This window comes from Cetorhinus maximus, chromosome 32, assembly GCF_964194155.1.
Source record: "Cetorhinus maximus chromosome 32, sCetMax3.hap1.1, whole genome shotgun sequence".
NCBI classification, from domain to species: Eukaryota; Metazoa; Chordata; class Chondrichthyes; order Lamniformes; family Cetorhinidae; genus Cetorhinus; species Cetorhinus maximus.
Genome location: NC_135910.1, coordinates 12,342,089 through 12,367,067, shown reverse-complemented (window position 1 = coordinate 12,367,067; position 24,979 = coordinate 12,342,089). Strand labels below are relative to the sequence as shown.

Below are 24,979 nucleotides of genomic sequence, written 5' to 3'. Positions count from 1 at the left end.
CTTAATACTCCTTGCCTTGCCCAACAGGAATTGGATGAGGCAAGGGGGCCATTGTTTTATGTTTCTTTAATCTTCCATTTTTTTAAATTCTAGTACAGCTGGCATCACTGGCAAAGCCAGCATTTGTTGCCCCTGCCTAATTTCCCTTGAACTGAGTGGCTTCCTCAGCCATTTCAGTGGGCAGCTAGGAGTCAACCACGTTGCTGCAGGTCTGGAGTCAGTTGTGGGCCAGACCAGGTAAGGATGGTGGATTTCCTTCCCTCAAGGGCATACCCAATGGGTCCTTAATAAAGAGTCAGTTGTTTTTGCTGTTTTCAGTCTTTATTAATGAGTTCAAATTCCACTATGATGGGATTTGAACCCATGTCCCCAGAGACTGGGACTCTGGATTACTCGTCCAGTGACATTACCGCTAAACTACCACTCCACTGTCTTAAGCCCCGCTGCTTCATCCTATCAAATTAAGCAGCTCCCTGGGAGCAGGGTTAGGCGGAGGGAGGTAACCTGCAGACGGACACCTGGAATCACTTGATGGAGGCTCATCCATATCTGGAACATTGCAACCCCTGGCTGATTGGTTTTAATCTTCCCCAAGGCCACTTGGCTGTGTTCCTCTCTGAGGCACTGTATCTTAATTGTTCAAGGCACGGTGCCAGAGGGAGGGCTGTTGCTGGCAGTAACGCAGCACCTACCCCTCTCTCATCTACAATGTACGACGGCATTGTTAGGAGAAAATTAGTTTATTGATTCACTTTCAGCCTTCATAGATTCCTCTCTCATTATTCAAATTCCCCACACGTGGGGTGCAAGCTTGACTTTCCAGTGTCAATGTCAGGGAGACAGATAGGGTCTTTATCACAGGACAAAGATTCGATGATGACAGTATTACAGGATCTATTATTACCATCTCTCAGGTCATGAATTCTGCTGCTGTTAGACAATAAAAGTGTCCATTAACAATATGGTACAAGGGATACGTCCCACTAGCTGTATACTCCTACGCCTCTCTGCGCATTCAATGACAAGGTTATGCAGTTAACTATAATTACTGAGCCTTGACCAGCGTCATATACACACACTGTCTACATACATACACACACGCACAGACACACTATACACACGCTCAATAAAAGGCTCAGAACACATGAATTCAGCTACCTGATAGGCCCCCATGCCAGTCAATATAAACTCCAGTAGGCATTAACCCCATGAAGACCAGCATTAATAATTGAAAAGCTGAGAAGAACATTAACCAACATAGGTACCAATAATTCTGCAAATTACCCATGCTAATCGTTGGAGGCTCATCTCTCTTTAATGTCAAGGGAGGGCTGGCATTTACACAGTGCTTCTGATTAGTGTCAGTCATGGATCATTCTTGCCTTGGAGTCAGAAGGTTGTGGGTTCAAGTTCCCTCTCCAGAGTCTTGAGCCCATAACTGAGGCCAACACTCCCCTAGTGGTGGGCATGCTGCATGGTCAGAGGTGTTATCTCTTGGATAGGACGTTAAGCCAAGCCCCCACCTGCCCTCTCAGGTGGACATTAAAGATCCAATGATGTTATTTTTAAGAAGGGCAGCGGAGTTATTCCTGTTGTCTTTGGTATGATTTATCCTTCATTGCTAAAGGCAGATTACCTGGTTATTAACTCATTGCTGCCTGTGGGAGCTTGCTGTGCACAAATTGGCTGCCATGTTTCCCACATTACAACAGTTGCTACACTTCAAATACAGACCTATTTATCTACAAAATGGATTGGATCGTCCTGTGGTCATGAAAGGCGCTATATAAACGCAAGTCTTACTCTCTTTACATAGCTCTCTATCACAGCCCTCTGAAAAATCGCTAGACACTTCACAGTAATGACTTTGAAATTCCATGACTCTTACTATCTACCCAGCCAGGGTACAGGCAGCCATTCTTGCGCAGCAAGATCCCAGGGACATCAGTCGGAAACATAACCTTGTTTTTGTGCCACTGCCTGAGGAGAGAATGTTGCCCCAAACTTTCCCCTGCTGGTGTTGTCTTAGCGGCAGGCGGGAGCCCCTTGGCTTAATGCCTCACTCGAAGATGGCACCTCTGATTGTGCAGCACTCCCTCAGTACTTCACTGCAGTGTTGGCCAAGATTACGTGTTCATGTCCTGGAGTTAGTCTTGAGCTTATGACCTTCTAGCTCAGCTATCAACTGAACCAAATTGCCACAACACTTAAATGTCAATGGAATATAGACAGGTTCACAAATTGAAAAACACTCGGAGAGGGAATCTCTATTCCTAAATGTAACTTGCGATCTGTAACAGGGATATTTGGGCTTTTTTAAAAATTCATTCATGGAATGTGGGCTTCGCTGGCTGGGCCAGCATTTATTGCCCATCCCTAGTTGCCCTTGAGAAGGTGGTGGTGAGCTGCCTTCTTGAACTGCTGCAGTCCATGTGGTGTAGATACAGCCACAGTACTGTTAGGGAGGGAGTTCCAGGATTTTGACCCAGCGACAGTGAAGGAACGGCGATATATTTCCAAGTCAGGATGGTGAGTGACTTGGTGTTCCCATGTCTCTGCTGCCCTTGTCCTTCTAGGTGATAGTGGTTGTGGGTTTGGAAGGTGCTGTCTAAGGAGCCTTGGTGAATTCCTGCAGTGTATCTTGTAGATGGTACACACTGCTGCTACTGTGCATCGGTGGTGGAGGGAGTGAATGTTTGTGGATGTGGTGCCAATCAAGTGAGCTGCTTTGTCCTGGATGGTGCCGAGCTTCTTTAGTGTTGTAGGAGTTGCACTCATCCAGGCAAGTGGGGAGTATTCCATCACATTCCTGACTTGCACCTTGTAGATGGTGGACAGGCTCTGGAGAGTCAGGAGGTGAGTTACTCATCACAGGGTTCCTAGCCTCTGACCTGCTCTTGTAGCCACAGTATTTATATGGCTAGTCCAGTTCAACTTCTGGTCAATGGTAACCCTCAGGATGTTGATAGTGGGGGATTCAGAGATGATAATGCCATTGAACATCAAGGGGCAATGGTTGGATTCTCTCTTGTTGGAGATGGTCATTGCCTGACACTTGTGTGGCGCGAATGTTACTTGCCATTTGTCAGCCCAAGCCTGGATATTGTCCAGGCCTTACTGCATTTGGACATGGACTGCTTCAGTATCTGAGGATTTGCGAATGGTGCTGAACATTGTGCAATCATCAGCGAACATCCCCACTTCTGACCTTATGATGGAAGGAAGGTCATTGATAAAGCAGCTGAAGATGACTGGGCCTAGGACACTACCCTGATAATGGAGAGTAGGCTGATGGGGCGGTAATTGGCCGGGTTGGATTTGTTCTGCTTTTTGTGTACAGAACCTGGGCAATTTTCCACATAGCTGGGTTGACGCCAATGTTGTAGCTGTACAGGAACAGCTTGGCTAGGGGTGCGGCAAGTTCTGGAGCACAGGTCTTCAGTACTATTGCTGGAATATTGTCAGGACCCATAGCCTTTGCAGTATCCAGTGCCTTCAGCTGTTTCTTGATATCACATTGAGTGAATAGAATTGGCTGAAGACTGGCATCTGTGATGCTGTGGACCTCCGGAGGAGGCTGAGATAGATCATCCACTCGGCACTTCTGGCTGAAGATTGTTGCGAATGCTTCAGCCTTATCTTTTACACTCCTGTGCTGGGCTCCTCCATCATTGAGGATGGGGATACTTGTGGAGCCACCTCCTCCAGTGAGTTGTTTAATTGCCCACCACCATTCACAACTGGATGTGGCAGGGGTGCAGAGCTTAGATTTGACCCGTTGGTTGTGGGATCGCTTAGCTCTGATATCACCTGCTGCTTATGCTGTTTGGCAAGTAGTCCTGTTTTATAGCTTCACCAGGTTGACACCTCATTTTTAGGTGTGCCTCCTGTACTCTTCATTGAACCAGGGTTGATCCCCTGGTTTGATGGTAATGGTAGAATGGGGGATATGCTGGGCCATGAGGTTACAGATTGTGTTTGAGTACAATTCTGCTGCTGCTGATGGCCCACAGCGCCTCACGGATGCCCAGTCTTGAGTTGCTAGATCTGTTCGGAATCTATCCCATTAAGCACGGTGGTAGTGCCACACAAAGTGAAGGCAGGCCTTCATCTCCACAATGGTCACTCCTACCGATACTATCATGGACTGATGCATCTGCGGCAGGCAGGTTTGTATGTTTTTCCCCTCACCACATGCCGCAGACCCAGTCTAGCAGCTATGTCATTTAGGACTCGGCCAGCTTGGTCAGTAGTGTTGCTACCGAGTCCCCCCACCCAGAGAACATTCTGCACCCTTGCCACCCTCAGTGCTTCCTCCAAGTGATGTTCAAGATGGAGGAGCACTGATTCAACAGCTGAGGGAGGGCAGTACATGGTAATCAGCAGGAGGTTTCCTTACCTATGTTTGACCTGATGCCATGAGACTTCATGGGATCTGGAGTTGATGTTAAGGACTCCCAGGGCAACTCCCTCCTGACTGTATACCACTGTGCCAGTGGGACAGGGCATACCCAAGGATGGTGACAGTGGAGTCTGGGACATTATCTGTCAGGTACGATTCCATGAGGATGGCAATGTTGCTTGATTAGTCTGTGGGCACTAGCCTCCAGATGTTAGTAAGGACGACTTTGCAGGGTCAACAGGCCATTGTCGTTTCCAGTGCCTAGGTTGATGCCGGGTGGTCCATCCAGTTTCATTCCTTCTTTGTAGAGGTTTGTTACAACTGAGTGGCTTGCTAGGCTATTTCAGAGGGCATATAAGCCAGACCAGGTAAGGATGACAGATTTACTTGGTTTTTACAACAATCGACAATGGTTTTCAGGGTCATCATTGGACTTTCAATTCCAGGTTTTTATTGAACCTGCAATGGGGGGATTCAAACCCAGGTCTCCAGAGCATTATCCTGGGTCTCTGGATTACTAGCCCAGCAACAATACCACTACGCCATCGCCTCCCCATTTATATTACTTGAAAACGACAGTTATCAGAGCATGTGGACTCATTGGAGAAATTGCAATCATAGGTACAAGGATATCAGAACTGAGCGATTATACATGTCAGGAAAGACTGAACAGGCTGAAGCTCTTTTCCTCTTGAAAAGAGAAGGCTGAGGGGTGACCCGACAGAGATCTTCAAAATTATCAAAGAGGTTAATTAGCATAGACGTAGAGAAGTCGTTCCCACTTCTGTAGACTTCAAAAGTAGAGGCCATCAATATAAGATAGTCAGTGATAAATCCAATAAGAAATTCAGGAGAAATTTTGTACCCAGAGAGCGGTGACAATATGGAACCACGTGGTGTGCTACTGAAATTTATCTGATTGGCCTCCCGGGAAGCACCTTGGGGTGCTTCACCATGGTGCTATGTAAATATAAGTTGTTGTTGTTTATACTCCAGGATTTATTGGTAGTACGGAACTTTAATATTACGGAAAAGGGAGATGTTGCTGAAGTTTTTCGTCTTGCACTCATCAGGACAAACAGAAGAATGCCAAACTTCAACCATTGCAACAATTTATACTACATGTATAAGCTCCCGGATAATTCAAAAAAGGAGCAAGGCTTGAACATACTCCTTTAGTTTGCAGAGAACGGACCCCTGCATATGTAGGCGTGCCGCTTTGAGCAAGTGTAAGTGAGCCACGTTTCGAGCTCAACTGATTATCTTAAGTTGGTAGTTAGTGTAGCTATTAGCGCACTCAGGATTGTTCAGCAAGTGCTGTCCAATCAGACTCACGTCTAACAATAGACGTTTTGTTTCTGGGTTTTGCGAGCGTGGGCTCGTTGAGTACGGTCTATAATCTGCCTGTTACGGACAACCTGCAGAGACGTGTGCCGTGGTATATTTTGGCACCACTGCTTCATCAAGATTGTGAGAGCTTCAGAGAGGATGCGGAAAAGATTTACAAGGGATGAAAGATTTCAGTTACGTGGATAGATCGGAGAAGCTGCTGTTGTTCTCCTTAGAGAAGAGAAGGTGACGAGGAGATTTGATAGAGGCGTTCAAAATCATGAGGGGGCTGGACAGAGTAGATAGAGAGGAAACTTTCCTAGCGAAGGATTGAGAGCCAGAGGGCACTGATTTTGAAGGTGAATGACAGTCAAAGAAACACCGGCACGAGGGAAAACCTTTTTACGCAGCGAGCGGTTAGGATCTGGGAATGCGCTGCCTGAGAGCGTGGTGGGGGCAGGTTCAAGCTTTCAAAAGGTAAGCTCAAGATGAGAAAATATGTGCAGATCTATGGGGAAAGGCAGGGGAGGGACAGGCTGAGTTGCTCTTACAGAGTGCTGGCACAGGCTCGATGGGCCGAATAGCCTTCTCCCATGCTATAACCGTTCTATGATTCTAAGTTTGGCTGACAATAGAAACGGAAGTGCCCACTGGGGCGCTGCAGACGACACTGTTGCGCAACACACGGAGGCATATCTGATGCATGATGCCCAAACTAGGGTTACTAACCTCCAAAACTGCCCTGGAGCCTTTGAGAATTAACGAATTAGCTCCTGCAACTTGCCGCCTTGGAGAAAAACCAAAGGCACGGGAAAAGATATCAGACGTGCAAAATAAAACTGACTGACGGTGCAGAAATATCCGGTCAGGCGGTGGTGACCCTGTCAGCTTTGCCGTTGGCGCAGAGAAGGTGGGCAATGCGTTGATGGGCACGATAGGTGATCCATCAGGTGGTGGGTCTACTTGCGACGCCACCAGGAGTGGGTTCAATCAGAGTTGGTGACCCAGTGTCATAACTGGCTCAAGAGATGCTGCCACTGCACAGGGCAAAAAAAAAAGACTTGCATTTATGTAGCACCTTTCACAACCTCAGGATCTCCGAAAGCCAATGAAGTTGACTTTATGAAGCGTACTCGCTGTTTTAATGTGGGAAATGCAGCAGCCAATTTGTGCGCCAGCAGGGATGTGATAATGACCAGATGATCTTACTTTAGTCATGTGAGTTGAGGGATAAATATGAGGCATCTTGGAGAAATCCTCTTTGGATAGGTGTCCTTCACAGTAGCTGAGAGGGCAGACCTGGGCTGTAGATCTCATCTTGAAAGATGGCAGCTCCAACAGTGCAGCACTCCTTCAGTACCCCAGCGGGAGAGTCAGCCTGGGTTATGTGCTGAAGTGTCTGGAGTGTGAAATTCCAAATTCCATTCCAAATATTTTTCACCCTTCAGCGCTGACATCCTTCACCATACTGTCCAAAAAAAAAAATCACTAAAATTATTTTTAAAATGAATACCTTGGTTGTGATAATAAATCTTCTCTTACAGCCAGTAATAAAATTACAGCCTTTAACTGTTTGGAATGCAGTAACTCTCTGAAGGATGTACCTTGCTGGAATTATTTGCCAATATGTCTTTGAAATTCTCTGTCATGTGTAAATGGAATGAGATCAAGTAGAGATTTTCTATCAATGCCTGAGGTTCAGGTACTTACATAAATCCCTCGTTTTTTTATTCACTTCAGCCAGCATCATCACCAGCAGAACTTTTTTCTTGAGAGTTTTGTGCTGGGATATGGGACACTTTCAACGGGCACTCAGTGTCACCATTAAAGCATTTTTAGAGCAGGTACAGCAGGGGGTTAGATACAGAGTAAAGCTCCCTCTACACTGTCCCCATCAAACACTCCCAGGGCAGGTACAGCACGGGGTTAGATACAGAGTAAAGCTTCCTCTACACTGTCCCCATCAAACACTCCCAGGACAGGTACAGCACGGGGTTAGATACAGAGTAAAGCTCCCTCTACACTGTCCCCGTCAAACACCCCCAGGATAGGTAGAGCACGGGGTTAGATACAGAGTAAAGCTCCCTCTACACTGTCCCCATCAAACACTCCCAGGACAGGCACAGCACAGGGTTAGGTACAGAGTAAAGCTCCCTCTACACCCCCCCCCATCAAACACTCCCAGGGCAGGTACAGCACGGGGTTAGATACAGAGTAAAGCTCCCTCTACATTGTTCCCATCAAACACTCCCAGGGCAAGTACAGCAGGGGGTTAGATACAGAGTAAAGCTCCCTCTGCACTGTCCTCATCAAACACTCCCAGGACAGACAGCACAGGGTTAGATACAGAGTAAAGCTCCCTCTGCACTGTCCCCATCAAACACTCCCAGGGCAAGTACAGCAGGGGGTTAGATACAAAGTAAAGCTCCCTCTGCACTGTCCTCATCAAACACTCCCAGGACAGACAGCACGGGGTTAGATACAGAGTAAAGCTCCCTCTACACTGTCCCCATCAAACACTCCCAGGACAGGTACAGCACGGGGTTAGATACAGAGTAAAGCCCCCTCTTCACTGTCCCCATCAAACACTCCCAGGGCAAGTACAAGATGTGTTCGATTCAGAGTAAAGCTTCATCAACAATGGTTCTTCTCCCTGTTTAACAGGAACAAGTGCTGGCTGAGATGATCCCTAGTTAGCAAAAAAGGGTCTCTGTGGTAAAATCCACTCTTTCAAAGCTTCCCAAAGCTGAGCCTCCCTCTTTAAGGCAGAACTTCCTTGGGGTTATAAATCCACTTCTCTCTTTGGTTCAGTCATTTCTTTGATCTTCAAGTCATTCTGGAGATCAAAAGAATAATTGGGTTCCAGCATGCAGCATTTCTCTGACCCGGGGTGAGATCCAGTCTGTAACCGTGCGATGTAAATGTCTTTAAAATACAGACATTTTCCTGAGGGTTATCCGAATGATGCATATGCTGTTCTTTAACTATGTTGTTCTGATATGGGGCTGCAATTTAATGGTCGACTCTCAAGACGTCCGTAGAAAGAAGGAACTTTCATTTATATAACGTTTTGCACAGTTTCCAAAGAATACTTTGCAATGAATTTAGCACTTTTTTCTTGAAGGGTAGTCTCTGTTGTAACGTAGGAAATACAGCAACCAATTTGCGCACAGTAATCTCCCACACAAACAGCAATGTGATACCAGAACAGCTTTTTTTTAGATGTTGACTGAGGGATTAACATTGAGTAGGGGAGAACTCCCCCTGCTCTTCTGTGGAATAGCAGCTTTAGGACCTTTTGTATCCACCTGAGAGGGCAGGCAGGACCTCCACTTAATGTCTCATCAAACGACAACATCTCTGACCGTGCAGCACCCCCTCTGTACTCCCCTGCGAGCTTCAGCCTTGACTTTGAGCTCATGTCTCTGGAGAACTCATCACTTTCCAGTTCAGAGGCAAGAGTGCTACCCACTGAACCATGACCTGGATATGGTAGTGAACCCAATACAACCAGGGCTCCCCCTTCCTGATGCCAGAAAGCATCACTCGGTTGGCAAAATTTGCTGTTTGTGGGACCTTGCTGGGCGCAAATTGGTTGTGCCACATTTCCTACATTGTACATGAACAAGAGTGACTATATGTCAAAAGCACTTCACTGCCATATAAATACAAGTCTTTTCTTTCCCAGAAGCGTTTGTCTCATTTCATCTTAAATACTGTGATGACTTGACTCTCTCCCCCATTAATCTGATTAGTATTCTGCATTGTTTAGATACTTCTACAAGTCGAGTATCCTTTATCCAAAGCCCTTGGGGCCAATTGTGTTTCAGTATTCAGATGTTTTGGTTTTTGATCTACTGTATATACAGTAGGCCTTGGCCGACTTAGATTACAATAGACTCAGCCTAGGCTGGCTGTAGTCTACAAATACTATGGTAGTATAGTGGTATTGTCATTGGACTTAGTAGCCTAGAGACCCAGGGTAATGCTTTAGGGACCTGTATTCAAATCCTATCACAGCAGATGGTGAAATTTAAATTCAGTAAAAATCTGGAATCATGAAACCATTGCTCATTGTTGTTAACAACCCATCTGGTTCACTAATTTCCTTTAGGGAGGGAAATCTGCAGTCCTTACCTGGTCTGGCGTACGTGTGACTCCAGACCCACAGCAATGTGGTTGTCTCTTAAATGCCCTCTGAACAAGGGCAATTAGGGGTAGACAATAAATGCTGGCCTAGCCAGCGGCGCCCACATCCCATGAATGAATAATAAAAATTTGCCAACTCTCACACACCCTACTTCTTACCTGTTAACACTTATTACACCTGTAAGATAATATTACTCTGCTTTATTAACATAAAAATTAACTGCATAGCCGTCCAAGAAAAGTTCGTGTTTTGGATAAAGGATATTCGACCTATGACTGTCCGAGATATCTGCACTCCTCCAATTCTGGCCTCTTGCGCAGTCCAACTTTAATCACTGCACTGTTGGTGGCGGTGCCTTCAGCTGCCTGGGCCCTGAGTTCTGGAATTCCCTCCCTACACCTCACACCTCCCTCTTGCCCTTTAAGACACTCCATAAAACCTCCCTTCTACGGCTGGGTTCCAAATTTTGTTTGACGATGTTGCTGCGAAGCCTGGAGATGTTTTAACTGTGTGAAAGACACCAGCTAAATGCGGGACGAAGCCCATGAACAAGTCAGTCACCATCGCTGAATTATCTGGCTTTAAAACTTGAACTTTGAAATTCCACAGATCATTTCTCTGGCAGTCCTGAGGGCCTACCTCACTGTCTTCTACGACAGTTGTTATTCCCCCTACCCCACAGCCCTCTCCTATTTGAAGTGCCGAGTTTGTACCGAGCCTCCTGTAGGCCCAGTGTAGGGGCTCTGGGGCTTCGTGGACTCTTCTCATATCAGACAGTCTGCGTTTTACAAATTCAACAGCTTGAGTTCAGCCCCGAAGCAATCTTCAGGCAAAGATCACTCAGACTTTGATGAAGTATTCAATTATGATTGAGCGCCGGGCACCGAATACTCATGAGACTCTCCGAACCTGAATTTTTTCACCAAAAGAAACACTGGTGTCTGCTTTCAGATGTATGAAAGGTCTGCAGCCTCTTAAGAAATTCATGGGTCTCCCTCCGCAAGACGAGCGAGCGTGAGGGATAACAAACTTCTCACCAGCCAAAAAAAAATTTATTAAAAATGTAGCTCAAGGTGTCTAGAGCACCTTCTCTAGACACCTTAAGCTGGTTGTCAGACCGTATTTAATAATCATTTGTCACTGTGGAGTTCCTAGCCTGCAAGTTTATTCTGAGTTATTTTCTTTTTCTGTCCATGAGGCTTATGTATGTATTGTTCAGATGTGTGCGTGTTTGAACATAGGGGGGCACTTTAACACCATCTGCTCAGTTTGGGTTGCCAACTCTAGTAGGCCCTGTTCCTGGAGGTTTCGTCATATGACTTCCTGCCTCCAAATGCTCGGTCCCCTCACACCCGCCATTGGTCGACCGCCATGCCCATCATCATGGTGAACCGCCTTCCTGCACCAATCAGAAAATGAGAAGACCTTCCTGTCATCCGATTGGATGGTTCAGTCAGTGTTTTTTTTTAGAACCATAGAAACATTATGGTGCAGAAAGTGGCCATTCAGCGCCGGCCAAAAAGAGAAAAAAGAAACTAGCCGCTCATTTTAATTCCACTTTCCAGCACCTGGTCTGTAGCCTTACAGGTTACAGCGCTTCAGATGCAGATCCAGGTACCTTTTTAAACAAGTTGAGCGTTTCAGCCTCAACCATCAATTTAGGCAGCGAATCCCAGACGCCCGCCTCCCTCTGGGTGAAAAAGTTTTTCCTCATGTCCCCTCTAATCCTTCTACCAATCACCTTAAATCTGTGCCCCCTAGTAATTGATCCCTCAGCTAGGGGAAACAAGTCTTTCCTGTCTACCCTACCTAGGCCACTCATAATTTTGTGCACCTCAATTAGGTCACACCAAACATCCACCGACATTATCCTTTGTTTCCTGTCACTGAGCCAGTTTTGGATCCAGCCTGCCACCTACCCCTGTATCCCATGAGATCTCACTTTCCTGACCAGTCTGCATGATGGACCTAGTCCAAAGCCTTACTGAAATCCACGTAGACAACATCCACTACACTACCCTCATCAATCCTCCTTGTTCCTTCCTCACAAAATTGAAATAAGTTAATAACACACGATCTTCCCCTAACAAAACCATGCTGACTATCCCTGATCAATCTGTGCCTTTCCAAGTGACAGTTTATCCTGTCTCTCAGAATTGTTTCCAATAATTTTCCCACCACCGAAGTCAGATTGACCAGCCTATAATTTTCTGGCCTATCCTTCGCATCCTTTTAAAATAATGGTACAACGTTCGCAGACTTCCAATCCTCTGGGACCTCGCCTAAATCTAGTGAGGATTGGACAATGATCCTCGGAGCATCCACTATTTCCTCCCTGGCTTCCTTCAACAGCTTGGGATACAATCCATCCGGCCCTGGTGATTTATCCACCTTCAAGGATGCCAGTCCCTCCAGTACATCCTCTCTCACTATACTTATTGTATCTAATGTTTCACACTCCTCCCCTTTAACTGGAATGTCTGCATCATCCCTCTCCATAGTGAAGATGGAGACAAAGTACTCATTAAGAACCCTGCCCACCATCTTCAGCACCAACGCACAAGTTACCATGTGCATCTCTGATAGGCCCTACCTTTTCCTTAGTTATTCTCTTGCTCTTAATGTACTGGTAAAACACCTTAGGATTTTCTTTGATTTTACCTGCCAATATTTGAATGCAGTTCAAGAATTTTGCACCAACTCTGCCATTCACACTGTTCATTTCCCAATTGATATTAAGGTAGTTGAAGTCCCCAACGATTACTGCCCTATTGTTTTTGCACTCAGAAATCTGCCTACATATTTCCTCTTCTAACTATTTGGGGGGCTATAGTACACTCCTAGCAGTGTGGCTGCCTCTTTTTATTTCTAAGCTCAACCCATGTGGCCTCATTTGATGCCTCATTTAGTATATCATTCCCTCCTCACAGCTGTAATTGATTCTTTAACCAATAATGCTACACCCCCCACCTTTTTTATCCCCTTTGCTACCTAAGTCATTGGTACTAATGTGGACCGCGACCTCTGGCTGATCACCCTCCCCCAGAAGAATATCCTGCAGCTGCTCGATGACTTCCTTGACCCTGGCACCAGGGGAGCAACATACCATCCTGAAGTCACGTCTATTGCCACAGAAACGCCTGTCTGGTCCCCTAACTAATGAAATCCCCTATCGCTACTGCTCTTCCCCTCTTCTTTCCCCCTTCCTGTACTGCAAAGTTGCCTGTGGTGCCTCAAACTTGGCTCTGACTGCACTCCTCCGAGGAACCAATGACCTCAACAGTATCCAAAACGGAAAACCGATTAGTGGGTGGGACCCCAAGGGTCTCCTGCACTACCTTCCTAATTTTCTTGGACTATCTGGCAGCCACCCGTTCCCTTTCTGCCTCCAGTCTCCTAAGCTGCGGTGTGACCACCTCTCTGAACGTGCTATCCACGTAGCTCTCAGCCTCACGGATGTGCCACAGTGTCTCCAGCCGCCGTTCGAGCACTGAAACCTGGAGCTCAAGGTCCTGCAGCTGGTGATACTTCCTGCACATGTGGTCATCTAGGACACTGGTGTCATCCACAACTTCCCACATATTACAAGACACACATTCTACACGACAGAGCTGTCCTGCCATGGCTTCAATTTATTTCCCTTGCGTTAACTTTATTTTACTTTGGTTTACCTATGCAATTTTATTTTACCTGACCTTGAGTTAATGTAGTTCCCTATTGCTTGTGTTTCTTACTTAAATGTAAGTAGCCCCTTCTTTTTAAAATAATGTGTTTTTCTAATTCTCAGCTATTTGATGACATTCCCTAACAGCAGTTTCTCACCAACCAATGAACCTATGTTTCTCCTGTGATATTAGGTGCTCGGTGCTGCTGAATGCCAGGGACAGGGTCCTTCTCTCGCACACTCCTCTAGGTGCTGCTGACTGCCAGGCAGAGGGTCCTCCTCCCACACTCTCCTCTAGGTGCTGCTGACTGCCTGGCTCAGTGTCCTCCTCTTGCACACTCCTCTAGGTGCTACTGACTGCCTATCCCAGGTCCTCCTCTCGTACTCTCCTCTAGGTGCTGGTGACTGCCTGTCCCAGGGTCCTCCTCTCACACTCTCTTGTAGGTGCTGCTGACTGCCTGTCCCAGGGTCCTCCTCTCACACTCTCCTCTAGGTGCTGGTGACTGCCTGTCCCAGAGTCCTTCTCTCACGCTCCCCTCTAGGTGCTGCTGCCTGCCTGTCCCAGGGTCCTCCTCTCGCACTCTCCTCCAGGTGCTTCTGACAGCCTGTCTCATGGTCCTCCTCTCGCACTCTCCTCTAGATGCTGCTGATTGCCTGCCCCAGGGACCTCCTCTCACACTCTCAGGGTGCCGCTAACTGCCTGTCCTAGAGTCCTCCTCTCGCATTCTCCTCTAGGTGCTGCTGACTGCCTGTCCCAGGGTCCTCCTCTCGCACTCTCCTCTAGGTGCTGCTGACTGCCTGTCCCAGGGACCTCCTCTCGCCCTCTCTAGGTGCTGCTGATTGCCTGTCCCAGAGTCCTCCTCTCGCACTCTCCTCTAGGTGCTGCTGACTGCCTGTCCCAGGGTCCTCCTCTCGCACTCTCCTCTAGGTGCTGCTGACTGCCTGTCCCAGAGTCCTCCTCTCGCACTCTCCTCTAGGTGCTGCTGACTGCCTGTCCCAGGGTCCTCCTCTCGCACTCTCTAGGTGCTGCTGACTGCCTGTCCCAGGGTCCTCCTCTCGCACTCTCTAGGTGCTGCTGACTGCCTGTCCTAGAGTCCTCCTCTCGCACTCTCCTCTAGGTGCTGCTGACTGCCTGTCCCAGGGTCCTCCTCTCGCACTCTCTAGGTGCTGCTGACTGCCTGTCCCAGGGTCCTCCTCTCGCACTCTCTAGGTGCTGCTGACTGCCTGTCCTAGAGTCCTCCTCTCGCACTCTCCTCTAGGTGCTGCTGACTGCCTGTCCCAGAGTCCTCCTCTCGCACTCTCTAGGTGCTGCTGACTGCCTGTCCCAGGGTCCTCCTCTCGCACTCTCTAGGTGCTGCTGACTGCCTGTCCCAGGGTCCTCCTCTCGCACTCTCCTCTAGGTGCTGCTGACTGCCTGTCCCAGAGTCCACCTCTTGCACTCTCCTTTAGGTGTTGCTGACTTTTTTTTTGCAAAAATATACTTTATTTATAAAATATCTGAAAGAACATTACAAAACATTTGAAAATGGCCATCACAAAAAGTGCAATAATTTTCAAGTTTTCCATACAGATTATGTTGTACCCTGAGGTGCTTCAATACAATCAAGGAACACTACAGACATTTCAAAATGGTCATAACAGATAGTCAGACAGTGCAATGGTATTTAAGTTGTCTACATAGATCATGTTGCACCCTGAGGCACTTCAGTACAATTGTGATACATGTAATCTTCACTGCATACCGTCAATGTGAGTCATACAGCCCGAGGGGTCTATACAATTCCCAGCCCCTCGGTGCACTATGATTGAAAGGTCTCAGATAGCAACCTTTCCCCATTGCGCCTTTGTGGCGGCTGCCCCAAGCTTTAGTGCGTCCCTCAGCACATAGACCGTGGAATGGTCCTGGACCTTGGAATGTGCCAGTCTGCAACACTCAGTTGGGGACAACTCTTTGTGCTGGAAGACCAACAAGTTTCGGGCAGATCAAAGAGTGTCTTTCACCGAGTTGATGATCCTCCAGCTGCAGTTGATGTTTGTCTCGGTGTGTGTCCCTGGGAACAGCCCGTAGAGCACAGAGTCCTGTGTCACAGAACTGCTCGGGATGAACCTCGACAGAAACCACTGCATCTCTTTCCAGACCTTCTTTGCAAAGGCACAATCCACAAGGAGGTGAACAATGATCTCATCCCCACCACAGCCACCTCGAGGGTAACGTGCGGAGGTGGTGAGGTTCCTGGCTTGTAGGAAGGATCTGACGGGAAGGGCCTTTCTCACCACCAGCCAAGCTACGTCTTGGTACTGTTGGAAAGTTTTGGCGATGAGGCATTCTGCCAAATGACTTTGACACATGCTGCTGACTTCCTCTCCCAGGGTCCTCCTCTCGCTCTCTCCTCTAGGTGCTGCTGACTGCCTGTCCCAGAGAACTCCTCTCCCACTCTCCTCTAGGTGCTGCTGACTGCCTGTCCCAGAGATCTCCTCTCCCACTCTCCTCTAGGTGCTGCTGACTGCCTGTCCCAGAGATCTCCTCTCCCACTCTCGTCTAGGTGCTGCTGACTGCCTGTCCCAGAGATCTCCTCTCCCACTCTCCTCTAGGTGCTGCTGACTGCCTGTCCCAGGGCACTCCTCTCGCACTCTCCTCTAGGTGCTGCTGACTGCCTGTCCCAGGGTCCTCCTCTCGCACTCTTCTCTAGGTGCTGCTGACTGCCTGTCCCCGGGTCCTCCTCTCGCACTCTTCTCTAGGTGCTGCTGACTGCCTGTCCCAGGGTCCTCCTCTCGCACTCCTCTAGGTGCTGCTGACTGCCTGTCCCAGGGTCCTCCTCTCGCACTCCTCTAGGTGCTGCTGACTGCCTGTCCCAGGGACCTCCTCTCGCACTCTCCTGTAGGTGCTGCTGACTGCCTGTCCCAGGGTCCTCCTCTCGCACTCTTCTCTAGGTGCTGCTGACTGCCTGTCCCAGGGTCCTCCTCTCGCACTCTTCTCTAGGTGCTGCTGACTGCCTGTCCCAGGGCCCTCCTCTCGCACTCTCCTCTAGCCCTCCTTTTTTACTATTAATGAGCAAAAGTGTTCAAAGAAGTGTAAACAGCACAAATTATTTGATTGTCCCCGTGATTTTTTTTCTCCAAGGTTTGCTCGCAACAGTATCCTGGAGATTAATCTTCAACTCCTGGAGACTCCAGGTTGATCTTGGAGGGTTGGCAACTCCCCTGTGCAAATCAGGCTGGCAGATGGTTAAAATTGGCTGGGAACTTGCCTGCTGTTGTCTCCACTTTCATCTCGCCATTCCCCAATCTGTGCACCGTTCCTACTCACTTCTGTTTTAACCAATCCTTCTGAGCAGGCAGCAGGAACACCCATCTGGAAATGGTTGGGTCCTTCTTTAAATATGGCACCATCGAGCCCCGACTGGTGGGTTTGAGTGGGTGGGAAACCTCTGGGGCTTCTTGACCAGGTGAAGTTAACAGGATTAGAGGAGTCGGAGTAATAGAGGCCCAAAAAGGTAAGGCTTTTTTTTATTTTGTGAAAGTTAGAAAACTATGACAGAAGGGAGACCATAGAGAACATGGCCCGGATTTTCATGCCTCCATCCATATGGGAAAGGAGATGGGGGCAGGAGGAGGGCGGATTTAAAAAAGGCAGATGGGACACTATTCCGGGATTCCTGCCCCCATTCCCGCCATGTGAGATTTTTATGGCCGTGGGATAAGGGTGTGGTTAGCAAGCCTGCACTCAGCAATCCCACCCCTGCCTACTCCATTGGGTAGGTGGGCATTTCAGACCCCTTACTATTTTTATGAAGTTGGGCCCGTTTTGATAGGCAATGTTATTGAAGGCACCTCAGGGGAGTCGTGAACCATGAGGGAATCCCAGTCCCAAGTGGGGAACCAAAAATAAACAAAAATATTGCCTGCTCCAGACAATTAACAGTTTCATTAACAGTGTTCATTAACAGTTTTTGTAATACAAAAAACAATGTTCTTTCAGTTTCATTAGTTAGATGTTGTATTGCAAATTAGTAAGTTTTTACTTCAGTGATTGATTATAGGGTTCTGTCCTGCAAAGGTAAGTTGAACAGCATTTCGACCACCATCGTGTAAGTGTTGACATGCATTACAGTACTTTTTTCCAATGGAGAAAAGGCCATAATGCATTCAAAACTGCATTCAAAATTCAAAACAAAATGGGGCATGTGCTGGGAAACTCTCCTGTCATTGTTTGGACTAAGGTTTAAATGCCCAGCAATATTTAGCTTTACAAAAAATGACACAGCTACACTCAATTGATTGGCAAGCAATCTGCTTTGAACTGGAAATGGAACAGCAGCTGTAGCTTAAGAAAGTGCCACCTGGCATTTCAGTTTCAACGGACTCCATTGTTGGCATTCCCCAGGATTTGCTTTGATAGCTGTGGCCATTTTGAATGCTTGGCTGAGTTTCAAAGGGTCCAGAGCCACTTATCTCAGCAGGTAGGCTGTCCTCATATTTTGATTGAACGTTTTTAAGTTTATTAAAGGATTATCTGTCTTTGATCAGTGTTTGTTTTTTATAACAGACTGACCAGTTGTGGAGATTTACATTTTTTTGATTGGGTTTTTTCAGTAGAAAGTGTCTTTGAACATGAAAGCTCTATTGGATTGTTAGGAGTTTTTTTGTTAATGCCAATTTCAACAATAGCCTGAGGTCTGCCCATAGTGGATACTGGGTGAATGGCTATGGAAGATACATGTGGAGGCACGGGGATTATGGGGGTGTGGAGCTGGCATGTTGGTGGATCAGGGTCTGAGGGCCTGACATTCATTATTGAAACTGGCCGATGTCCCAGTATTTGGTGGCGGATATTCCTGCCTGCCAGCCTGGCCCAGGGTAATGCCCCGGCGACCTGGGTTCGAATCCTGCTGCGGCAGATGGTGGTATTTGGATCCAATGAAAATCTGGAATTTTTTTTAAAAAGTCTAATGATGACCGTGAAACCATTTTGTTGATTGTTGTAAAAACCCATCTGGTTCACTAATGTCTTTGAGGGAAGGAAATCTGCTGTCCTTATCTGGTCTGGCCTACATGTGACTCCAAACTGGTTGACTCTGAACTAGGGCAACTAGGGATGGGTAATAAATGCTGGCCTGGCCAGCGAGGTCCGCATCCCATGAACGAATAAAAAAAATAGTCTTAGCTTCATCAATCTATCCACGTGGCTGAAGTCTCTCATCTCTGGACTGTTCCAATAAACCTCTCTGCAGCCTCTCTAACGTCTTCACATCCTTCCTGCAGTGCGGTGCCCAGAATTGGACACGTTACTCCAAAACTTCATTGCTTTTGTATTCTATGCCCCTACTTATAAAGGTTGACTGTGATATTAAAGAAAGGATGATATAGTTCTTTGATATAAAAACAGAAAATTCTGGAAAAATGCAACAGGTTTGGCAGCATCTGTGGAGAGAGAAACAGAGTTAACGTTTTGAGTCCATATGACCCTTCTTCAGAGCTGAAGAGAGTCAGAAATGCGATGGATTTTATACTGTTGAAGAGAAGGGGTGGAGCAGAATAGAAGGTCAGGGATAGGTGGGAGCTCAGGAGAGACTTGACAAAGATGTCATGGACACAAGACAAAGGGAGTGATAATGATAGTGTTAAAGACTAAGGCAGGTGCTAATAGTGGCATAAAGGTCAGAGAGCAGAATGTGTTGCTAGCAGAACAAGGGTCAGTGCTCTCTGAAAGCAAAACATAAAAACATTGGTCTCCCACCAAAGCTCCAAAATTGGCCAGTTGGACATCCATGGGATTTACATAGGACTACTTACACAGAATGTACATCACAGAAACAGGCCATTCAGCCCAACCAGTCCACGCTGGTGTTTATGCTCCACTCAAGCCTCCTCCCATCTTTCCTCATCTAAACCTATCATCGTAACCCTCAATTCCCTTCTCCCTTATTTGCTTGTCTAGTTTCCCCTTAAACTCATCTATACTATTCACTTCAGCCACTCCCTGTGGTAGCGAGTTCCACATCCTCACCGCTCTCTGGGTGAAGAAGTTTCTTCAGAATTCCCTATTGAATTTCTTGGGGACCATCTTATATTGACGGTCTCTAGTTATGTTCTTCCCCACAAGAAGAAACAATCTCGCTGTATCCATTCCATCATAATTTTAAAGTTCTTTATGAGGTCACCCGTCAGCCTTCATTTTTCAAGAGAGAAGAGACCAGTCTGTTAATCCTTTCTTCATATGTAAACCCACACATTTCTGGGATCATCCTTGTAAATCTTCTCTGTGCCTTCTCCAGTGCCTCTATATCCTTTTTATAGTATGGCGACCAGAACTCCAACTCTGTGTGTGGCCTAAAAAAGGTTCAACGCAGACTTAACATAACTCTATTTCTCCAGAAATAAAGCCTCGTGCTTCGATTTGCTTTTATTTCATGACCTCACTAACCGTTCAGCACCTAGGAGCCACAGCCTTAAACTTACATGTTGTGAATATTGCATAATGGGGCGTAATGTGAATGTGTGAAGTGAACAATTGTTTTTGGGCTGATGTTAAAGGAAAGGAAACGCTTACGTGTGTATTACGATCTCAGGATGTCCCAATGCACTCTGCGAAGCAGCTGTTGTAATGGCGGAAGCACAGCGGCCAATTAGCGCACAGCAAGATCCCACAAACAGCGCACAAACCCAGACATGCTGGAAATACTTAGCAGGCCTGGCAGTGCCGGTGGAGGGAGGAACAGAGTTAACCTTTCCTGTCAAATATAACTTCTCCAGGACTGACTGGGTGGACGGGACCGCTCGGTTTAACATCTTAACTGAACAACGGCACCTCCGACAGTGCATCACTCCCTCGGAACAGCACCGAAGTGGCAGTCTGGGTTAGGGGCTTGAACTCTCGTGTGTCTTCGGGCTCAAAGAGATGCCACACAACTGACGCAGGTTGATGCTAGCGAAAAGACAATCGAAGCCTATATTCAACCTCCCAGACACCTCCAGCTATTACAAAGCAGATGGGTTTTTTTTCCCTTTGTGTCCTCTCCTCCATTAGTAATTAAGAGGTCTGAGACAGGCCTTGACTTCATTTGGTCTGTAATAACCTAACCTCTACACTTGGTGAATAAGGAATGAATAGAACGTCATTAATATTCACCAGCCCTCTGCATATCAGAGCCCCTAAAGACAGGTATCGACTGCTTTGAATATTAAAGGTCAACAAGCAGAGCTAAAATCTTTTGCATAATTACGCGTGAGAGAGACTAATAAATTAGGGCTGGGTTGAAAGCTATTTTTCAACTTTTCCAGCTTATTTTTAACAATAGTACAATGAGATGCAATTCACTGGGAACCTGGCCTGAAAAGCAGCCGCATTTCTTTACCCGCCTGTCATGTGATCAATTACACCAGCTGTCATGTGATCAATTACATCAGCTGCCTTGTGATCAATTACATTAGCCATCACAGGGCGATGGTACAGAATGGATAGCCGTCAGACCTCTGTCAAGAGCATGTGTAGGGTGTCTTAAGGGAGTGAGCGAGGGGAATTAATGAGGTATTTCAACCCTTTCAGGTGCCAGCTCGGCAAGCATGCCTTGGTACGGGGTGGTGTGAGCTGGGGGGTAGCACTCTCGCCCCTAAATCAAAGGGTTGTGGGTTTACGCCCCGCTCCAGAGACTTAAGCCCATGACCGAGGCTGGCACTCCAATGCGGGAGTGCTGCACTGTTGGACATGCCGTCCTTTGGTTGAGATGTTAAACCGACCCATCCACCCTGCCTGAAGCAGGTAAAAGATTCCACGGCACGATCTCAAAAAAAAAGGTCAGGGAATTCTCCCTGGTGTCCTTGCCATGAAATGTCACAAAAGAAACAGGTGAGCTGGCCATTGTTGTGTTGCTGTTTGTGGGAGCTTGCTGTGCACAAATGGGCTGCCACATTTCCTATGTTATCACAATTCAAAAAGTACTTAATTGGCTGTAAAACGCTTTGGGACATCCTGATGTCGTATGAAGCATTACATAAATGAAAATCTTCCTTTTATTATCAATAATTTAAGAAAGAAGCAAAATTGTCTAACTTCGAGGGAATATCAGGAAAGTTGCAGTCTCAGCTCCTACACTGAGATGTGAGACAAGACTCCTTACTCTCAATCTGTCCCAGTATATTTTATTTTGATGTTTGTTGAGGGCCTTCAAGGGGATTCAATTTACGGGGCAGATCACAACTCACGAGGAGAAGCCCTTTCTAAATGGTTCACCAGACTTTGGTTGGCTTTTGTTACCGAACCAAATCTCCGGTATAAATTCAGCAGTTTAACACCAGTCACCACCCTTTGCTGGGCCATGAAGGGGTTCGCCTCACACTCTGCAGCTCCGACGATGGAAGAACATGTGGCCCTCTGAGGTTCTTCACCGGCCAAACAGTGGGACTTGCGAAATGCATGTTGTGGGAGAATGGGATAGAGGGATTGAATACTGGGATCGTGCTGGGGTCTATTGGTCTATAGACTCACAATGCAATAAAATCGTAGCTCTCATAACCGCAGGACCGTACCGAAGCACTTTACAGTCAACAAAGTATTTTTAAAACCACTGTTGTAATGTAGGAAACACGGCAACCAATTTAGGCACAGGAAGCTCCCAAAAAAGTGATAAAGACCAGATTTCAGTGTTGTTTGAGGGTTAAAGATTTTGCTGGGACACAGGGTAGAACTCTCTCATTTTTCTTTGAAAAGTGTCATGGGGCCTCCTAGATCTGCCTGAGAGGGCACACTGGGCCTTGGATTGACATCTGAGCGACAGCCTCGCTGACCATGCAGCAGTACTGCATTGGAGTGTTGGCCTCAGCTGTGTGCTCGAATCTGAAGAGGGGGACCACAATCTTCAGACTGAGAGGCAAGAGTGCCTGCACTAACCCATAGCTGACACTGGTATACAGTGACACTGACATACAGTGCACTGTGAAGGATCCATTCTGAGATACAGTGGGTTATATGTATTATATATGCTGAGCATTGGGAACAATTAGAGGACCCCATATAAAGAGAGAACAGCAAGTGGAAATTGCATTCAATAGTAACTTCCAAAAGGGAATGGATGACTTATTTTTCATTCATTCATTGGATGTGGGCATCGCTTTTGCCCACCCCTAATTGCCCTTGAGAAGGTGGTGGTGAGCTGCCTTCTTGAACTGCTGCAGTCCATGTGGTGTAGGTACACCCACAGTGATCCTAGGGTGGAATTTCCAGGATTTTGACCCAGCGACAGTGAAGGAATAGCGATATCCTTCTAAGTCCTTCTAGGCAGTGGAGGTCACAGGTTTGGAAGGTGCTGTTGAAGGAGCCTTGGTGAGTTGCTGCAGTGCATCTTGTAGCTGGTACACACACTGCTGCTACTGTGCGCCAGTGGTGGGGGGAGTGAATGTTTAAGGTGGTGGATGGGGTGCTGATCAAGTGGTCTGTTTGTTCCTGGATGGTGTCAAGCTTCTTGAGTTGTGCTGAAGAGCTGCACTCATCCAGGCAAGGGCAGAGTATTCCATCACACTCCTGACTTGTGACTTGTAGATGGCGGACAGGCTTTGCGGAGTCAGGAGGTGAGTTAGTCATTGCAGGATTCCCAGCCTCTGACCTACTCTTGCAGCCACAGTATTTATATAGCTGGTTCAGTTCAGTTACTGGTCAATGGTAACCATTGTTGCTTTAATTAAAGTGTTACTTTAATTGGGGAATAGTTGAAGGGGAAAGTATTGGAGGGCTATGGGGAAAGAGCAGGGGAGTGGGACTAACTGGACAATGCTTTCACAGAGACAATGGGCCGAATGGTCTCCTTCTGTGCTGCTAAGCTCCACAATTCTAGGATATATCTTTATAAGAGGATTTACTTAAAGCTCCAGGATTATCAACAGTTTATCGAGGGTTCAGAAGGTGCAGTAAGTACCTCTCATCTCTGGGTGCTGGGTTCTGTTCCCACTCAGATTGAGAATATCCCTGCTCTCAGGGGTCAATTTGAGGCTGGGGTAATAAAGTTCCAAGTGAGTGTGATCTCTCTGTTCAAAGCAAACTGTAACTGTGCAGTAAATTGTCAGTCTCACTCAGGATAGTCATAAAAATCGTTTGTGTGTGATACAAGTGCAATAGAATATGCTGTTCTGGGATTGGAGTTGATATGAAAACGATATTGCTACTTCTAACACTTTGTGCGCCAGATCTGGGATACCATCGGGGGAGGGGGGCTAGCAGTTTCCATTGCTCGAGGTCATCCAAAACTCTTCGCCCCATCTTGCAACTTACACTAAGTCCCCTGTGCACCCATCAACCCTGTGTTCGTTGGTGTACATTGTCTCCCAGTTCAGCAACACCTCAAGCCTAATATTCTCATCCTTGTTTTCAAATCCCCCCATGGCCTCGCCACCTTCCTCTCTCCTCCAGCTCCACAACCCTCCGAGATATCTACACCCCTCTAATTCTGGCCTCTCCTGTGTGTCTAATTTTCGTTGTTCCACCATTGGCGGCCGTGCCTTTAGCTGTCTGGTTTCTGAAGCTTTGGAATTCCCTCCCCTCCTTTAAGATGCTCCTAAAAACTGACCTCGTTGACCAAGCTTTTGGTCGCCTGTCTTTATGTCTCCTTACGTGTCTCGATGTCAAATTTTGTTTGACGATCTTCCCGTGAAGCGCCCCACGATGTTAAGGGCGCGATAAAAACGAAAGTTGTTGTTGTTTGCTTGGCACCAGTTCCTCGATGATCACGTTCCTGAGCAGCGTTCTTCATTAACCTGCCGTGGGCCGTCTGTGCCCATTTTTCTGTGTCCTGCCCAGGTGGAGCTGACAGGCAGCAGCATCTTCGATTACATTCACCCCGGGGATCACGTGGAGGTGGCAGAGCAGCTGGGACTGAAACTGCCCACCGGCCGAGGGCACAGCTCGCAAACCTCCAACGAGGACGGGGCAAGTTCGACGTCTTCCTCCTCATTGGCTGAGACGCCCGAGTCAGGTAAGGACATGAGGGGAGAATCTGCAACAGGAGCATGAAGCAGGGTGGGGGAGGGGTAGGGGGGGAGGGGGCGATGGTGGGGTGGGGGGTGCAGAAAGGGGCGAGTCAGATGCCATCAAAGGGGCATTCTTTTGGGGGGCATAGTGAAGTTAATTGGGTTTCGGACTACAATTCTAACTCAACTCCTCTCCCAGGCCTCAATACTGTGTAGGCCCCCCCCTCCCTCCCTCATCTCCCTCGGTCTTCGCCCTACAACATAAAGTCTTTAAAAAAAACAAGTTGGGCATCACCACCTCATTTTTTACTAACTTAACCCTTCTTCAACTCTGAGGCTGCCCAACACTACAGGCCTTTGGAAAAGGAAGAAAGAACTTGCATTTATGTAGCGCCTTTCATTACCTCAAAACCTCCTAAAGTGCCTTAGAGCCAACGAAGAATTTCTAAAGCGTTGTCACTGTTGTTATGCAGAAAAC

At 47.2% G+C, this 24,979-nt stretch overlaps 1 protein-coding gene across 1 annotated transcript in view; it reads left to right on the top strand.

Annotated features, from left to right (window-relative positions):
• The window catches only part of npas1 (neuronal PAS domain protein 1), a 414,556-nt gene that overhangs the window by 350,431 nt on the left and 39,146 nt on the right, over positions 1-24,979 (top strand). Inside the window, exon 6 of the mRNA XM_078533317.1 lies at positions 24,332-24,506. Coding sequence (XP_078389443.1) covers positions 24,332-24,506 — 175 coding nt within the window. The remainder of the gene's footprint in view (positions 1-24,331; positions 24,507-24,979) is intronic.